This window comes from Orcinus orca, chromosome 7 (genome assembly GCF_937001465.1).
Source record: "Orcinus orca chromosome 7, mOrcOrc1.1, whole genome shotgun sequence".
Taxonomy (NCBI): domain Eukaryota; kingdom Metazoa; phylum Chordata; class Mammalia; order Artiodactyla; family Delphinidae; genus Orcinus; species Orcinus orca.
Genome location: NC_064565.1, coordinates 58,492,972 through 58,511,428, shown reverse-complemented (window position 1 = coordinate 58,511,428; position 18,457 = coordinate 58,492,972). Strand labels below are relative to the sequence as shown.

Sequence of the window (18,457 nt, the reverse complement as noted above, 5' to 3'; positions counted from 1 at the left end):
CTAACACGACAGCATATGATGAAAGATTTGAGAGCCATCAAAACTGAGTAAACAATTAAATTTTATTTCTATGTTGGAAAAAAATTTATACATTATAATGTAAGATGACCAAATCATCTTTAAACAATAGTAAACAGAGTTCTAATATTAAATCAAGACTCTTCATGAGCATCTGAAAGTTAAAAATATTACACAGTGTAAAATGCCTTCCCAGACAATTCAAAGATGTGCAACAGCACAAATCAAATACTCACAGCAGGTGAGCCAGCTTCTACTGTTACACGTCAGAAAAACAACAAGAGCCCTGCTCATCTCTGTTTTATGTTTTGGAGCCATTTGAAGTAGAAGCAGATTTGGGTGTTACATCTAAAATGAATGGTTGGTAGGCAGCTAACAAACAAGCTGCTCTCTTTGGCAATGTATTATAAAAATGTAATTAATCTTTTTTTTTAATGAAAGCAGTTAGCTTTTAAAACTGAAAATAGTAGGTCATTTGTCTATGTAACTGTTAGATGTCTTATTTTAATCTGCTAGAGTCAAAAAAAGCAGGAAATCATTTACTAATATGAGACCTATATTTTAGGAAGACCTATATTCAACAATGTGCTCACCACTGTGCTGTGTTTAACACTGAATCTTCACAACCTCAATATTTATTAAAACTTCATACAGTAAGTGGTCTTATCCCTTTTTATAAAAAGGGAGTGAAAAGCTGACCAAGATCACTCAGTTAAAAGTGGTAGAGACCAAGTTCAACCCTAAGTCTATCTGACTCCAAACCTCAGGTTCCATCCCTACTGTGTCATATCTCTCATATATAACACTTCCAATTTCACTAGTAAACAGACCATGTTACATGACTGAAATTCTACACATCAACTCTATAAAATGCATGCATTTGCTATGAAGAGAGCAGAATTTATGCAGTTTAATTCTATTATCAGTATCAGTGTCCACCGATAACTCTTCTGCTCTATATGGTCTGTCTGGCTACAAAACTGAAATACAGTAAGCATCCACGATACACAAGTATGTGCTAGTCCCTGAGGGGACTACAACCAATAGAAGAAATGGCCCTAGACCTCCAGAGGTATACAGTCCAGGGAGCACACCACTTATAAACAAAATAACCATTATGAAAGCACACAAAAGTATTAATGTAGAAATAAAATCTCACAATCACTCACAAAAGCAAAACAGAGATTCAGTGCAGTTCAGATATCAGTTCAGAGCTTTTTTACAAAAAAGACTTTTTTTCTAGAAATGAATCACTATTCTGACTGTAAGAAAGAGATACCCTACTTTTTCTCTCCTTTATTAGATCTCCCCTTCAAAATTATTATGCTCTTAGGTCTGAGTTATATTTTGACTGAATAAGTTGAAGAAAAGATATAAAACTCTGGAGAGAAATAACCATCAATTTTGCAGACAAAAATACCAGTTAATAAAAAAGGGTACTTACATCCTTAAAATAACGCTGTAATAATGAGAGCCTCACGTCATGAACTGCTGCACATGTATCCCAAGGGTAAATCTGCTCCTCTTCAGTGATAGGCAACTTTTTTGGCTCAATGTTGTCACGGCACTGCCCCAAAACTACATTAACAACAGAGATAAGAGCTCATTAAAAAACCAACATGTAGACTTTATAAAACCAAGAAAAGCGGAGTTATTTACCATAAGCTTCACTCAGTTTTTCACCATTACAATATTTTTAAAGACCTAAAAAAAAGTGATATTCTAGTTTTCTTCTACAGAATAAATAAAGCTTTACAAATGGCAATATTTATTTTCTAAAATAATACCAAAATATGAGTATGAACCCTGGATGGTTTCCAAAATCTATCCAGAGAAAAAGCCTACAAGTTATGACTCACCAGTACAAATAAACTTCATTTCTAAATATACTATTTTTCACCAAAAGGAAATAGATATCACTGGAGGAAAAGCTAAGTCCAGGGTTGGGGAGAAGTGCAAGGTGAGCCTGGAGTTGTGTGTAATAAAGAGTAAGGAGGCATTCAAACACTGAGGGGGCAGGTCATGAGGACCTAAAGGAGTTTTGACTAGCGAAATTTGAGAAAACTTGAGAATCAAAAAGAATGATGACAGTAACAGATAACACATTCATTGATTAGGGCAGGGAACATCAAGTAAAAGGGTATGATGTTAGACTCTCAATGTGTCATCCTATAGAATACCAACCAAGTGATTAAACTTGGTTAGCATCACCAATAATGGAACAAACCGCCACTATGAGCCTCCTAATGTGATGCAACGGAAAGGAACATCATCATAATAGTGCCCTTGCCAAAAATGTTTAACTCGAATGTAGTAATAGGGAAACAATCATAAATCTAGAAAATGACACAGTCTGCAGAACTGACCCGAACTCTTCAAAATTTTTAAAAAGGTCCGGAGAAACTGTTCTGGAGAAGAGACTAACAAGAAATGACAACTAAATGCAACACATGATCTTTGCTTGGCTCTTGGATCAAGAAAAAAATATAACTGCTATAAAAAATATTATTGGGACAATTGGGAGAATTTGAACATAGAATATTTTATTTTATTAAATTTCTTGGGTATGATAATGATACTAAGGTTATATAAAAGAATATCTTTCTTCTTAGGTGATACAACCTGAAGTATTTAGGGATAAAATGTCATGATGCCCGCCATTTTCTTCTGAAAAGTGTGTGTGTGTGTGTATAGATAAGTATGGGAACGAAAATATAAATATGACAACATGTTAACAATCAGTGAGTACAGGTGAAGGGTATTCAACTTTCCTGTAGATATAAAACTTTTCAAAATGAAAAGTTGAGAAAAGAGGTATTTTTATAATTGTAAAACATCATAATGCAAAAAAAGGAAGTGGGGATATAAGCATACAGTGCCACACATTACTCTAAGATTCAATAAGCATGGGAAGAGTCATTCTTAGAGAAGGGAATATCAGGCACAGCAACGTGGGCCCCAAGTTTTGCGGAGATTTATGGCAGCAGCAACAGGAAGAATAGACAAAAGCAGGTAGATGCTAGCAACTAAAATATAATTAGCCATGATGTATAATCCTCTTAATACACTGCTGAATTTGATTTGCTGGGAATTTGTTAAGGACTTTTACATCTGTATTCATAAGGGATACCAGTCTATCATTTTCTTTTCTTGTGATGTCCTTATCTAGCTTTGGTATCAAGGTAATGCTGGTCTCAGAAATGAGTTAAGAAGTGTTCCCCGCCTCTCTCTTTTTTTTAAAATATAGAGTAGTTAGTTGGGGTTTTTAAAATTTATTTATTTTATTCATTTATTTTTGGCTGTGTTGGGTCTTTGTTGCTGCACATGGACTTTCTCTAGTTGCAGCGAGCGGGGGCTACTCTTCATTGCGGTGCGCGGGCTTCTCATTGTGGTGGCTTCTCTTGTTGCAGAGCATGGGCTCTAGGTGCGTGAGCTTCAGTAGTTGTGGCACGCGGGGTCGGGCTCTAGAGTGCAGGCTCTAGAGTGCAGGCTCAGTAGTTGTGGCACACGGGCTTAGATGCTCCGTGGCATGTGGGATCTTCCCGGACCAGGGATTGAACCCATGTCCCCTGCATTGGCAGGCAGTTTCTTAACCACTGCGCCACCAGGGAAGTCTGTCCTCTGCCTCTTTTTTAATTTTTTTTTTTTTGGACAAATTTAAGGAGGAATGGCATTAATTCTTTAAATGTTTGGAAGACTCACCACTGAAGCTACCAGGTCCTGGGCTCTTATTTGTTGAGAAGTTTCTGATTACTGATTCAATCTCTTTACTGGTTTAATGTCTGTTCAAATTTCCTATTCTTCTTGAGTCAGTTTTGGTGGTTTGTGTATTTCTAGGAACTTATCCATTTCATCTAGGACATCAAATTTGTTGACATAAAATTATTCATATGTCTTTTTTTTTTTTTTTTTGGCAGTGTGCGGGCCTCTCACTGTTGTGGCCTCTCCCGTTGCGGAGGATAGGCTCCGGATGCGCAGGCTCAGCGGCCATGGCTCAGGGGCCCAGCTGCTCCGCGGCATGTGGGATCTTCCCGGACTGGGGCACGAACCCATGTCCCCCGCATTGGCAGGCAGACTCTCAACCTCTGCGCCACCAGGGAAGCCCCATATGTCTTTCTTATGTCTGTAAAGTCTATAGTAATGTCTCAACTTTCATTTCTGATTTTAGTTATTTGTGTGTTCTCTCTTTTTTTCTTGGTCAGTCTAGCTAAAAAAATTATCAATTTTGATGAAATTTTCAAGATTTTGGCTTTGCTGATTCTTTCTATTGCTTTTCTATTCTCTGTTTTATTTATCTAGGCGTGGTATTGGCACAAAAACAGATATATGCATCAATGGAACAGAATAGAGAGCCCAGAAATAAGCCCACACACCTAAGGTCAATTAATCTTCAACAAAGGAGGCAAAAATATACAATGGGAAAAGGACAGTCTCTTCAGCAAGTGGCGTTGGGAAAGTTGGACAGCCGCATGTAAATCAATGAAGTTAGAACACACCCTCTCACCATACACAAAAATAAACTCAAAATGGCTTAAAGACTTAAAACATAAGACATGACACCATAAAACTCCTAGAAGAGATCATAGGCAAAACATTCCCTGACATAAATTGTACCAATGTTTTCTTAGGCCAGTCTTCCAAGGCAATAGAAATAAAACAAAAATAAACAAATGGGACTTAAAGACTTAAACATAAGACATGACACCATAAAACTCCTAGAAGAGATCATAGGCAAAACATTCTCTGACATAAATTGGACCAATGTTTTCTTAGGTCAGTCTTCCAAGGCAACAGAAATAAAAATAAACAAATGGGACCTAATCAAACTTACAAGCTTTTCCACAGCAAAGGAAACCATAAACAACATCAAAAGACAACCTACAGAATGGGAGAAAATATTTGCAAACGATGCAACCAACAAAGGCTTAATTTCCAAAATATACAAACATCTCATACAACTCAACAACAAAAAAACAAACAACTCAATCAAAAAATGGGCAGAAGGGGCTTCCCTGGTGGCGCAGTGGTTGAGAGTCTGCCTGCCGAGGCAGGGGACACGGGTTCGTGCCCCGGTCCGGGAGGATCCCACATGCCGCAGAGTGGCTGGGCCCGTGAGCCATGGCCGCTGAGCTTGCGCGTCCGGAGCCTGTGCTCCGCAACGGGAGAGACCGCAACAGTAAGAGGCACACGTACCGCAAAAAAAAAAAAAAAAAATGGGCAGAAAACCTAAAGAGACATTTCTCCAAAGAAGACATACAGATGGCCAATAGGCACATGAAAAGATGCTCAACATCGCTAATTATTAGAAAAATGCAAATCAAAACTACAAAAAGTACCACCTCAAACCAGTCAGAATGGCCATCATTAAAAAGTCTACAAATAACAAATGCTGGAGAGGGTGTGGAGGAAAGGGAACCCTCCTATACTGTTGGTGGGAATGTAAATTGGTGCAACCTCTAAGGAAAACAGTATGGAGGTCCTCAAAAAAACTAAAAATAGGGCTTCCCTGGTGGCGCAGTGGTTGAGAGCCCGCCTGCCAATGCAGGGGACACAGGTTCATGCCCCGGTCCGGGAAGATCCCACATGCCGCTGAGTGGCTAGGCCCGTGAGCCATGGCCGCTGAGCCTGCGCATCCGGAGCCTGTGTTCCGCAACGGGAGAGGCCACAACAGTGAGAGGTCCGTGTACCGCAAAAAAAAAAAAACCAAAAAACCAAAAAACCTAAAAATAGAATTACCATATAATCCGGCAATTCCACTCCTAGGCATATATCCAGACAAAACTATAATTCAAAAAGATACATGCAACCCTATGTTCATAGCGGCACTCTACACAATAGCCAAGACATGGATATAAACTAAATGTCCATCGACAGATGAATGGATAAAGAAGATGTGCTACATATATACAATGGAATACTACTCAGCCATAAAAAGAACAAAATAATGTCATTTGCAGCAACATGGATGCAACTAGAGATTATCAAACTAAGTGAAGTCAGTCAGAAAGAGAAAGGCAAATACCATATGACATCACTTATCTGTGGAATCTAAAATATGACACAAACGAATCTATCTATGAAAGAGAAACAGAATCACAGACATAGAGAACAGACTGGTGGTTGCCAAGGGGGTTGAGAGAGGGATGGAGTGGGAGGTTGGGATTAGCAGATGTAAGCTTTTATATACAATGGATAAATGACAAGGTCCTACTGTATAGCACACAGAACTATGTTCAATATCCTATGATAAACTATAATGGAGAAGAATATTTTTTAAAAAAAGAATGTATATATATGTATAAATGAATCATTTTGCTGTACGGCAGAAATTATAAATCAACTATACTGCAATTTAAACATATTGATTAAAAAAATGTTCAATGAACCAATTTCTTCAAATGGTAAAATGCATTTGGGGGCAGGGAGACAGGCACAGGAAAGATGAAAAGGGAATTTATTAATTAAAAAACTACAAGAGGCCCCTACAACTATAAATTAATTAATTAAACAAAATAAATAAGAAACAATTGGGGAATTTTGAACACTGACTAGATATTTGATGATACTGAGGAACTAAGTTACTTAGGAGTAACTATGGTTATGTTTTTTTTTTTTAAAAATCCTTTCTATTTAACAGAAACAGTGAAATATTTATAGATGAAATAAAGTGATATCTGGAATCTGCTTCAAAATAATTCTAGGGGGAGGGAATAAATAAATTAAAATTAGCCACAAGTTGATTACTGTTAGAGACTGATAGGGACATGGAGGTTCATTTTACTAGTCTCTTTACATCAGTACATGGTTAAAAGTTTCCATATTCACATGTAAAAAGATAAAAGAAAAAGGGAAGAGACAAATCAAAATAAATAAAGAATTCAGAAGTAAGGAAAAAGTAAAAAGAGGTAAAAGGTGAGAGGACGTCAGTGGGTGGGTGAGACTCAGAAGGAAAGGAGACAGCCAGAGATTTCCCTGGCTATAATTCCCAGTTAAAATCACCCTTGAGGTTTAATGCTTTTAATGGTAGTTTCTTATTCTTTTTCTCCTATCTTAAAATGATAAAAGAACTGTGGTATAGTGGAATTATCTAATATCAATAAATTGAGATAGTCTACAAAATTGTTAAAAGGGGATTAAATGAAGTAACACATCAAAGCAACTTCCCCCCCCCCCCCCAATATGTGGGCCTCTCACTGTTGTGGCCTCTCCCGCTGCGGAGCACAGGCTCCGGACGCGCAGGCTCAGCGGCCATGGCTCACGGGCCCAGCCGCTCTGCGGCATGTGGGATTTTCCCGGACCGGGGCACGAACCTGTGTCTCCTGCATCGGCAGGCGGACTCTCAACCACTGTGCCACCAGGGAAGCCCTCAAAGCAACTTTAAAAATATAAAATAATGAACAAGTAACAGTCTAAAACAATAACATAAGCTTCATTAGGGCAGGGATATTGTTTTGTTTTGTTTATTATAACAGTGGTGCTCAATAAATATATGTGAAATGAATGAATGAATGAATAAAACATTAAGTTGATTATACAGTATTTGGTGAAGAAGTTATAGAAAGTCAAGTGGCAATAATCTAATAAACTGATTTCCTTACAATAGTAGAAAAGATAAGTAGCTGCAAAATTAGTCAGTACTCCCACACATTTCCTTTTTAGTAGGCATTTCTGGTCTTGACAGCTCTACTCCAATGTCCTGTTCAGTGAGGGTTTCCCAGATCAATTTCATGTTTAAACAAGGAGAGTAGTAAGACAAGAAACTAATCTACCAGGCACCATATTAGATCCTTTTGCCTATATTACATTACTTAACCAACACAACAATCCTCTGAAGTCAGTATTATCTCTATATTTAAAAGAAAGGAACAAACGTGGCCAGATTATGTCAAGCAATACCTGTATTAGAATTCAGAGGAATGTCTTATATCTAACTCTTTCCACTTTATTAATTCAAAGAGTAAACACCCTAGAAAAAAATGCTCTGGAGAAATATGTAAGTCTTTTATTTCTCTTTGCTCCACACATACTCCTGTGGAAAAAGGATTACATCCATTAGGACTGGAGTGTCACAGTTATCACTACTTCAAAATACTTCGATATGGCAGAGGATAGAGAGTATTCAGACAAATCCTTCAATTTTTTTTTAAATTGTTCTAACTATAGATTGGCAAACATATCAATCTGCAGGCTGTTTCAAGAACAAATGCTTCGGGCTTCCCTGGTGGTGCAGTAGTTGAGAGTCCGCCTGCCGATGCAGGGGACGCGGGTTCGTGCCCCGGTCCGGGAAGATCCCACATGCCGCGGAACGGCTGGGCCAGTGAGCCATGGCCGCTGAGCCTGCACGTCCGGAGCCTGTGCTCCGCAACGGGAGAGGCCGCAACAGTGAGAGGCCCGTGTACCACACACAAAAAAAAGAACGAATGCTTCTAAGCTCAAGAAATAAGGGCAAAGCTACCTGAATATGCCTTATATAATTAAAATATTTAAATTGACAATATTTATGAGCTTAAAATGCTTCTAGATTTTAGATCAATTAAATTGCCAAGAAAGCTGAACTCAGTTTTTGGCCACCTGGCATTGGTTATATTGCATCACACTTTAAAGAAAAAGATTGTGTAACATATTCTCTTAAAGGCTTCTTCCAACACTCATGTCCAGGAAAGTGAGATAAAACCAGATTAAGAATGTCTGCTAAACAGATCTAAATAGATCCTTGTTATAGATCTATAATTATTATGTAAACAAAAATATAGCTTTTAGTTAACAGAGATACTTATTAATTTACTGTAAATACTTCATCTCTAAAATGGTCCCACTAAAAAATTACTTTGATTTTACCTGAGGATGCTTGTAACAGTACAACCAATCCTGTAGGTCTGTCTTCAGAGGAGGGGCCACTCTGTCCACAAATAACACAATCATACACTGCCTCAGAAACTTGTGGTTCTGCTGTGGTGATCTCCATAGGAATATCACTCTCTGGAGAATCTGAGGGGAAAAAGTTGCAGCTCTTAATTCCTGAAAAGAAAAATCTCTCTTCGATGAAATTATGGAAAAAAAAATCAAGCTAAAATAATTTTGAACTTCAATATCAACAAATGTATACAGTAATAAAACTATGGGGAAATTATCTTGCTAAAATACTCAGGAAAAGACAAAAATGCAAACAATTGATATAATGAAAGACTTTAAATAATATATGGTTAAATACACTTCTGATGTTGTATCATTCACACATAAAATTAAATCTTAAAACACAGACGCAAAGATATTTGTATCCAAAAAATTCTTTTTTCATACTATAATTTAAGGAAATAAGGGGGAGATCATTTGCTTTAATTTTCTTTGAGGCACCTCAGAGGGGAAATTTATAATAACATGGCAGCTCCTGGAAAGAAATGGCAATATTTATTAGGAGATAAAAGAGGAACGAACTATTTCTCCTTTCTTTTAATTGTAGTTATTATGATTATATCTTAGTGATAATAATTATCAATATATATTTATTTATGTAGGGAAAACATTTATATATGACCATATATATTAATAAAGGAGAACTATTATAGAAAATAACAGTAATCTTTTGGTGATATGTCATTAACAGCAAGAAATAAAATATTGAGTCAATAATCATTTCCAGATAAAAATTCTTAAATTCATGAAGATCAGTGACATCCATAGTGGCAAAGAAAGGAGTCGGAGTAGAGGGGACTAGGAAGATCAGGGAAGCAGAAATGATTTATGACATGTTTAAAAGATGGAAGCATATCTAAATAAATATGTTAAAAAATGACAGAAATCGAAAAAGAAAGATATCAAGTTAGGATATGTTTTAATAAGAATTCATGCAGATAAACATATATCTGATATTTATTAAGACTGAGAGGAAAAGGGGAAGAAACCTAAAACAAAACTCTGGATAATGCTCAAAATTAATGGAAATTAAAAAAGAAGCCAATGAAAAAACCAGAGAAAAAACATTCAACAATATTTGAACAGAATCAAAACCAGAAAGCTCAACGTCTATGAAAACAAGATTAATGGGTCAAAATGAAAAGAAGATTTCAAACGAAGTACCAGGGGCCATTAAGATTTGACATGTGATTACTTTGTTTTTTAGGGGAAAATTTTTAGTACAGAAAAGAGGGGATGTGTCTGACTGATCTCAAGTTTCAAAGAGGGGATGTATCTGATTGCTCTCAAGTTCAAATACAGAAATACCTGATTAAAGTGACATGAAATAATTCAGTCTCACGTTAAGTGCCAAAGAACTAGAATTTCATTAACTCTATCTGACACACAAAGATATTTTTCCTTCTTTTATATCTTGGTACAATTAACTTGAAAACTTCAAGGAAATCCTAATACCAAAATGCGTTATCAAAGAGACTGCTAAGTTACCTTTTCTAGAGTTTTTAAAAGTAAGGCTTTACAATCTTCTACACGCACAGTATTTTTAATTCTAACTTTAATAATTACAGACACTAATGTCCCTTTTTTCCTTCAAGAAACTAAAAAGATTATAGTTTACTTCTTAAAAGAGGAAAATTACTGCTTTATAGAACTCATTAATCCTACAATGAATTAAAATATATTATTGGTAATTTATGATTGATTCTATCATTCCAGTACCCAATTTCAAAATTTTAGTTAAGATTTTAAAAGGACCTATGACCGGGGCTTCCCTGTTGGCACAGTGGTTGAGAATCTGCCTGCCAATGCAGGGGACACGGGTTCGAGCCCTAGTCTGGGAAGATCCCACATGTCGCAGAGCAACTAGGCCCGTGAGCCACAACTACTGAGCCTGCGCGTCTGGAGCCTGTGCTCCGCAACAAGAGAGGCTGCGATAGTGAGAGGCCTGCGCACCACGATGAAGAGTGGCCCCCGCTCGCCGCAACTAGAGAAAGCCCTCACACAGAAACGAAGACCCAACACAGCCATAAATAAATAAATAAATATATATATATATATATATATATATATATATAAAAATAAATAAAGGACCTATGACCAAATGTAATTACTGTTTCTCACCTATAGATAAAGACATGAAAAAATATCAAGAGCACCCTATTCTGAAGAAGTCAGGCTCAAAAGAATGCATATTAGATATAAATGGCTACATAAAGAACAAAAACAGGCAAAACTAATGTATAGGATTAGGAGTAAGGATACTGGCTACTCTTGGAAGAGACAGTGACAGAGAACAAGAAGAGGGAGTGTGGGATGCTGGTAATGTTCTGTTTCTCAATCTGGAGGCTGGTTACACAGTGATATTCAGTTTTTAAAAGCTCAAAGAGCTCTATACTCATGACACATGCACACTTATATGTGTAATAGCTCTATACTCATGATAAATGAGCATTTCTATGTATATACTATATTTCAATAAAAAGGTTTTAAGCCCAACTAAATGAACAGCATAACTGGGTATATTCTGTAATAAGTATTAAAATAAAGATACTTAATTCTGCCAACTACATGTACACATCAACATCTGCACATATTTTCCACACAAAATAAAATCTAAAAGGATGTGTCCTACAAATTGACACAATGAACAGATTACAATGATTTTCTCTAGGTAAACTAAATGGAGGCAGATGCAAAACCGAGAGAGTAACAGTCAAAGATGATACATGTAAGTGCTACCAGAGGCCATTCTAATAATGAAAGCATTCTTGCTACTAATAACCCTTTCAATTCTTAAAATTCTACTTTGACTTCCAATACAATTAAAATTTTAAATGTGTTTCGGTGTAAAATTGACACTTTCCCTTTTAAAACAGAAGTGCCTGTTTTAAATTACCATGATTAATATTATTACAATAAAGGCAAAAAAATTAATGAAGTGATAGTTACCTCATCTGTTTGGTTTAACATGAACAGACAAGAATCTATCTGAATTAAGTAGGTGATTCTTCTGAATGTTATTTCAATTCGCCAAGTTCTACTTACAATCACTCTGTTAGAATGACTGCAAAATGGCCCCAATTCTCCACTCCTCCCTGTATCTAAGATCTTTGCAAGGTAACTCTGCAACTTCTCCCAAGAGGTAGAATTTATTCCCCAATCTTTGTATATGGGCTGCCTTGATTTGCTTTAGACAAAGAGAATTGTGGCAGAAATAACATGCCTTTCCAAGACTAGGCCTAAAGTGGTCTTGTATATTCTCTTTCAATAGCTCTCCCTCAAAATCTCTCCCCCAACATCTCTCTCCCTCTCCCTCTCGACCATACCACTTATGTGAGAGTAAGTCTGGGGTAGCCTGCTGGAGAAGGAGAGAGCCCACCTGGAACACAGCCAAGTTGTCCCACCAGCTCAGGCCAGTCCCAACTAACCAACTATCAGATCGTTCTTGGCACATGTTTTGTTTTTGTGTTTTTGGAGTTTTGTGGATGAATAGAGAAAAGAATGGGAAAATGATGTAGGGACGATATATTTAGTGCCCTCAGAATCATGGGAAATATATTTTTGTTTGAAAACATTATGCCTCCCTGAGGAACAGTCAACTGCCATACACAAGTACCACAGGGCAAAGTGTGGTCTGCAGCCCAGTGGTAGGCACAGAGAAGTTTCTTTATTGCATAAATTGATGCTTGGTTTTAAGAACACACAATACACTTTAATTTTTAACTACAACTGAGTATTTGCTAGTAACCTACCAGGTGAGTTACTATTTATAAACTAAGCACACTACTAGAGTTTACTGTTTTCTACTAAGAAGCCTGTGACAACTGCCACTATTGCAAAACTCCTGCTGTGCAATATCATTAATTCTGGTAAAGATGTACAGTGCTGTCCTGAACTGATCGTCATTTTTATTACTGACATTCTTGCTTTCCTCTTCTTTTTTTTTACTTGGTACAGAGAGGAACTTCTCATCCCCTTTTTAAAAATAATACCATTTTAAAATAATTTTAGATTTGCAGAAAAGTTTTGAAGCTACCACAGAGTTCTCATATGCCTCACACCCAGTTTCCCCTTAAATCTTATATTAGCATGATATGACTGTCACAGTGAACTAATATTGATATATTATTGAGCAATTTTTATTGATATAATATTGATAGATTAAAGTCCATATTTTCTTCAGATTTTGTTAGTTTCTACCTAGTATCATTCTTCTTTTCCAGGATCCCATCCGGGATACTGTATTACATTTAGCTGTCATGTCTTTTCCAGGATCCCATCCAGGATACCATATTACATTTAGTTGTCATGTCTCCTTAGGCTACTCTTAGCTGTGACGGTTTCTCAGACTTCCCTTGTTTTTGATGACCTTGACAGTTTTGAGGAATACTGGTCAGGTATTTTGTATAACATTCCTCAATTGTAATTTGTCTGATGTTTTTCTCAAGGTTAGTCTGAGGTTATGGTTTTGAGGGAGGAGGACCACTGAGGTAAAGTACCATTCTCATCAACATCCTATCAAGGGTGCATAATATCAGCATGATTTATTACTGTTGATATTGACCTTGATCATCTGCTTTAGGCAGTATTTGCCAACTTTCTCTTCCGTAAAGTTACTTTTTCCCCTTTTCCACACTGTACTTTTGAGAAGGAAGTCGCTAAGCACAGCCCACACTTAAATAGTACAGAGTCAGGGACTTTACTGGTGGTCCAGTGGGTAAGGCTCCATGCTCCCAAGGCAGGGGGCCTGGGTTCGATCCCTGGTCAGGGAACTAGATTCCGCATGCATGCGGCAACTAAGAGTCCAATGCCACAACTAAGAAGTCTGCATGCCGCAATTAAGAGCTGGCATGCTGCAGTGAAGGTCTCGCATGCCACAACTAAGACCCAGAGCAGCCTAAATAAATAAATAAATAAATAATTTTTTTTAAAAAAAGAGTAGGGAGTTATGTTCCACCTCCTTGAGGGTGAAAATCTACATAAATTATTTGGAATTCTTCAGCATGGGAAATTTGTCTATTCTCCCTCATTCATTTATTTATTCAATCCTTTACTTAGGGTAGTATGAACTCATAGGTATTCGTTTTATACTTAGGGTTATAATCCAATACTACTTTATTTTCTTGTTCAAATTGGTCCAACTTGGCCTTTGGAAGTACTTGCAGTCGGCTTCTGAGTCCCTCTGACATACTGCCCCACCTCCCACCCACCAGTGTGTGTGTGTGTGTGTGTGTGTGTGTGTGTGTGTGTGTGTGTGTGTGTGTGTGTGTGTGTAGTACTCCAAGGAGATCTGCTTCCTTTTTATTTTAATTTTTCATATATTTTTGGAGAACTGTATTAGAAACCAAGATCTGGGGCACTGGGTGTGCTTGTTTCTACTGGAGTATCTTTACTTCTAGGCCCTCTCCACTGACACAGGAAGGAAAACTATGTCTGCATACTAACTTGTGTATATGCACGTACCCATAAATATTTATACATATGTAATATCACCTGTATCTATATTAACCTAAATGTGAGTTCATACTGATGTCTCCAACTCTAATCCATTAAAACATGGACATTCCAGCGTCTTCCCTTGCTTAGCTGTAACCTCCCACTCCAACAGTGAGAAATCAAGTTCCAATCATCTGCCATCTATTTACAGGCATACCTCAGAGATATTGTGGGTTCGGGTCCAGACCATGACAATATAGCAAGTATGGCAATAAAGTGAGTCACATGAATTTTTTTGGTTTCCTGGTGCATATAAAAGTTATGTTTATACTATATTGTAGTCTATGAAGTGTGCAACAGCATTATGTCTAAAAAAAACAATGTACACACCTTAATTAAAAAATACTTTATTGGTAAAAAATGCTAACCATCATATGAGCCTTCAGCAAGTCTAATCTTTTTGCTGGCGGAGGGCCTTGTCTCAAGGCTGACAGCTGATGACTGAGCAGGGTGGTGGCTGCTACAGGCTGGGGTGGCTGTGGCAGTTTCTTAAAATAAGACACCAGTGAAGTCTGTCATATTGACTGACTCATCCTTTCATGAATGATTTCTCTGTAGCACGCATTACTGTTTGATAGTATTTTACCCAGAGTAGAACTTCTTTCATAATTGGAGTCAATCCTCTCAAACGCTACCACTGCTTTATCAACTAAGTGTATGTAATATTCTAAATCCTTTCTTGCCATTTCAACAATCTTCACAGCATCTTCACCAGGAGCAGATTCCACATCAAGAAAGCACCTTCTTTGCTCATTCGTAAGAAGCAACTCCTCATCTGTTAAAGTTTTATCATGAGATTGCAGCAATTCAGTCACATCCTCAGACTCCACTTCTAATTCTAGTTCTCTTGCTATTTCCACCACATTGTAGTTACTTCCTCCACTGTAGTCTTGAACCCCTCAAAGTCATCCATGAGGGTTGGAATGAACCTATTCCAAACTCCTATGTATGTTGATATTTGACCTCTTCCCATGAATCATGAATGTTCTAAATGGCATCTGAATCCTTCACAGAAGTTTTCAATTTACTTTGCCCAGCTCCATCAGAGGAATCACTATCTATGGCACCTATAGCCTTGTGAAATGTATTTCTTGGGACTTCCCTGGTTGCACAGCAGTTAAGACTCCGTGCTCCCAATGCAGGGGGCCTGGGTTCGATCCCTGATCAGGGAACTAGATCCCACATGCGTACCACAATTAAGGAGCACACATGCCACAACTAAAGAAGCTGGCGAGCCGCAACTAAGGAGCCTGCCTGCTGCAACTAAGACCCGGCACAACCAAATAAATAAATAAAATATATATATATTTAAAAAGACACTGCTTTAAAAAGAAAAAAGAAACGTATTTCTTAAATAATAAGACTTGAAAGTCGAAATTACTCCTTGATCCATGGGCTGCAGAATGGATACTGCAGGCTTGAAAAACAATATAATCTCATTCATCTTCATCAGAGCTCTTGGGTGACCAGGTGCATTGCCAGTGAGCAGTGATATTTTGAAAGGAATCTTTTTTTTCTGAGCAGTAGGTCTCAACAATGGACTTAAAACAGTCAGTAAGCCATGTTTGTCAACAGATGTGCTGTCATTCAGACTTTGTTGTTCCACCTATAGATGAGATTTAGAATGACTCTTAAGGGCCCTAGGATTTTTGGAATGGTAAATGAGCATCAGCTTCAACTTAAAGTCACCAGCTGCATCGCCTCTAACAGAAGAGTCAGCTTGTCCTTTGAAGCTATGAAGCTAGGCATTGACTTCTCTCTAGCTATGAAAATCCTGGATGGCATCTTCTTCCAATATGAGGCTATTTCACCTACATTGAGACTCTGTCATTTAGTGTAGCCACCTTCATTAATCATTTTAGCTAGATCCTCTGATTAATTTGTTGCAGCTTCTACATCAGCACTTGCTGCTTCGCCCTGCATTTTTGTGTTACAGAGATGGCTTCTTTTCTTAAACCTCATGAACAACCTCTGCTAGCTTCAAACTTTTCTTCTGCAGCTTCCTCACCTCTCTCAGCTTTCACAGAATTAAAAAGACTTAAGGCCTTGCTCTGGCTCAGGCTTTGGCTTAAGGGAATGTTGTGGCTGGTTTGATCTTATATCCAGACCACTGAAACTTTCTCCATATCAGCAATAAGGCAGTTTTGCTTTCTTATCATTCGTGTGTTCACTGCAGTAGCAGTTTTTTTTTTTTTTTTTTTTTTTTTTTTGCGGTACGCTGACCTCTCACTGTTGTGGCCTCTTGCGTTGCGGAGCACAGGCTCCGGACGTGCAGGCCCAGTGGCCATGGCTCACGGGCCCAGCCGCTCCGCGGCATGTGGGATCTTCCCGGACCGGGGCACGAACCCGTGTCCCCTGCATCGGCAGGTGGACTCTCAACCACTGCGCCACCAGGGAAGCCCTGCAGTAGCGCTTTTAATTTCCTTCAAGAACTTTTCCTTTGCATTCACAACCTGGCTAACTGTTTGGCACAAGAGGCTTATCTAGGCTTTCGACATGCCTTCCTCACTAAGCTTAATCATTTCTAGCTTTTGATTATAAATGAGAGACGTGCAGTTCATCCTTTCACTTGAACACTTAGAGTCCACCGTAGGATTATTAATCGGCCTAATTTCAATATTGTTGCGCCTCAGGGAATAGGGAGGCTCAAGGAAAGGAAGAGAGACAGAGGGATAGCTAGTCAGTGGAGCAGTCAGAACACACAAAACATTTACTGATTCAGATCACCATCTTATATGGGTGAATTCGTGGCACCCCAAAACAATTACAATAGTAACATCAAAGATCACTGATCACAGATCACCATAACAAATATTGTAATAGTGAAAAAGTCTGAAATATTGTGAGAATTACCAAAATGTGACACAGAGACAAGGAGTAAGCAAATGCTGTTGGAAAAATGGCACCAATAGACTTGCTCAACGCAGGGTTGCCACAAACTTTCAATCTGTAAAAAACACAGTATCTACAAAGTGCAATAAAGCAAAGCACAATAAAATGAGGTATGCCTGTATGTAAGTGCTCAATTTCAGTATACATGTACAGTGGTTTCAGAACAGTTAACCCATTCGCCATGGCAGAAACTTTATCAACTACAGTACAACGCTTATGTGCAGTTCCTTTTGCCTTCAGTCTTAAGCAATTCCACTCATTTCCAAGTTAAGCACCTTTTTCCCATTCCCTTCAATGAAGTTGTTTCATACATTTGTAATATACAGTTAGATTCTCTTGATACATTCTGTATTCCATCCTGAGACCTCCAACCTCCTAAATGACTTTTTAATTTGCATACTTAAGATTCACTCTGTTACAAAGTCCTATGGGTCTTGACAAAAGCATAGTGTTATGTACCTAACTTTATAGTATCATACAGGATAATTTCACTGCTCTAAAAAATCCCCTATGCCTCACCTACTTAGTCCATTACGACTCCCAAACCCTGCCAACCACTGATTTGTTTACTGGCTCTATAGTCTTGCCTTTTCCAAAATGTCATGTAACTGGAAACATACAGTATGTAGCCTTTTCAGACAGGCTTCTTTCAGTAAGCATACACATTTACGATTCACCTACATCTTTGCACAGCTTGATACAGCATTCCCTTTTATTGTTGAACAGTATTATATAGTATGGATGTACCAGAGTTTGTTTATCCCTTCATCTATTGAAGGACTTCTTCACTATTTCCAGTTTTGAGCAATTATGAATAAAGCTGCTATAAACATTCATACGCAGATTTCTGTGTAGACATAAGTTTTTATACCAGTTGGGTAAATACCTCAGAACATGATGGCTGTATCATATGGTAAAACTAAGTTTAGCTTTATAGGAAAATGTTTCATTCCTAAACGAAACAATTTCAGGAGAAAGAACTTTTTGTATCTTTAATTGACAATACATGGAAAAAAACCTGAGTTAATGTCAGATTTACATCACTGTAACTGGTTCTTTAAAATTATTAGTTAATAGTATTAAAACTATATAAACACTTATCTCCATCTAGTGGCTACCAAAGAGTAGATATATAAAG

General features: G+C 37.7%; 1 protein-coding gene across 9 annotated transcripts in view; it reads right to left on the bottom strand.

The window, feature by feature from the left end:
• The window catches only part of UBR3 (ubiquitin protein ligase E3 component n-recognin 3), a 233,013-nt gene that overhangs the window by 76,738 nt on the left and 137,818 nt on the right, over window positions 1–18,457 (bottom strand). For all 9 annotated transcript variants that reach the window (XR_007478396.1, XM_049712251.1, XM_033423543.2 and 6 more), the window contains 2 exons: window positions 8,857–9,006; window positions 1,463–1,596 (listed from right to left, as the gene is read on the bottom strand). Coding sequence is in view for 8 of the 9 variants with exons in the window: in XM_049712251.1 (XP_049568208.1) it covers window positions 1,463–1,596; window positions 8,857–9,006 (284 nt within the window). In the remaining variant the exon portion in view is untranslated. The remainder of the gene's footprint in view (window positions 1–1,462; window positions 1,597–8,856; window positions 9,007–18,457) is intronic.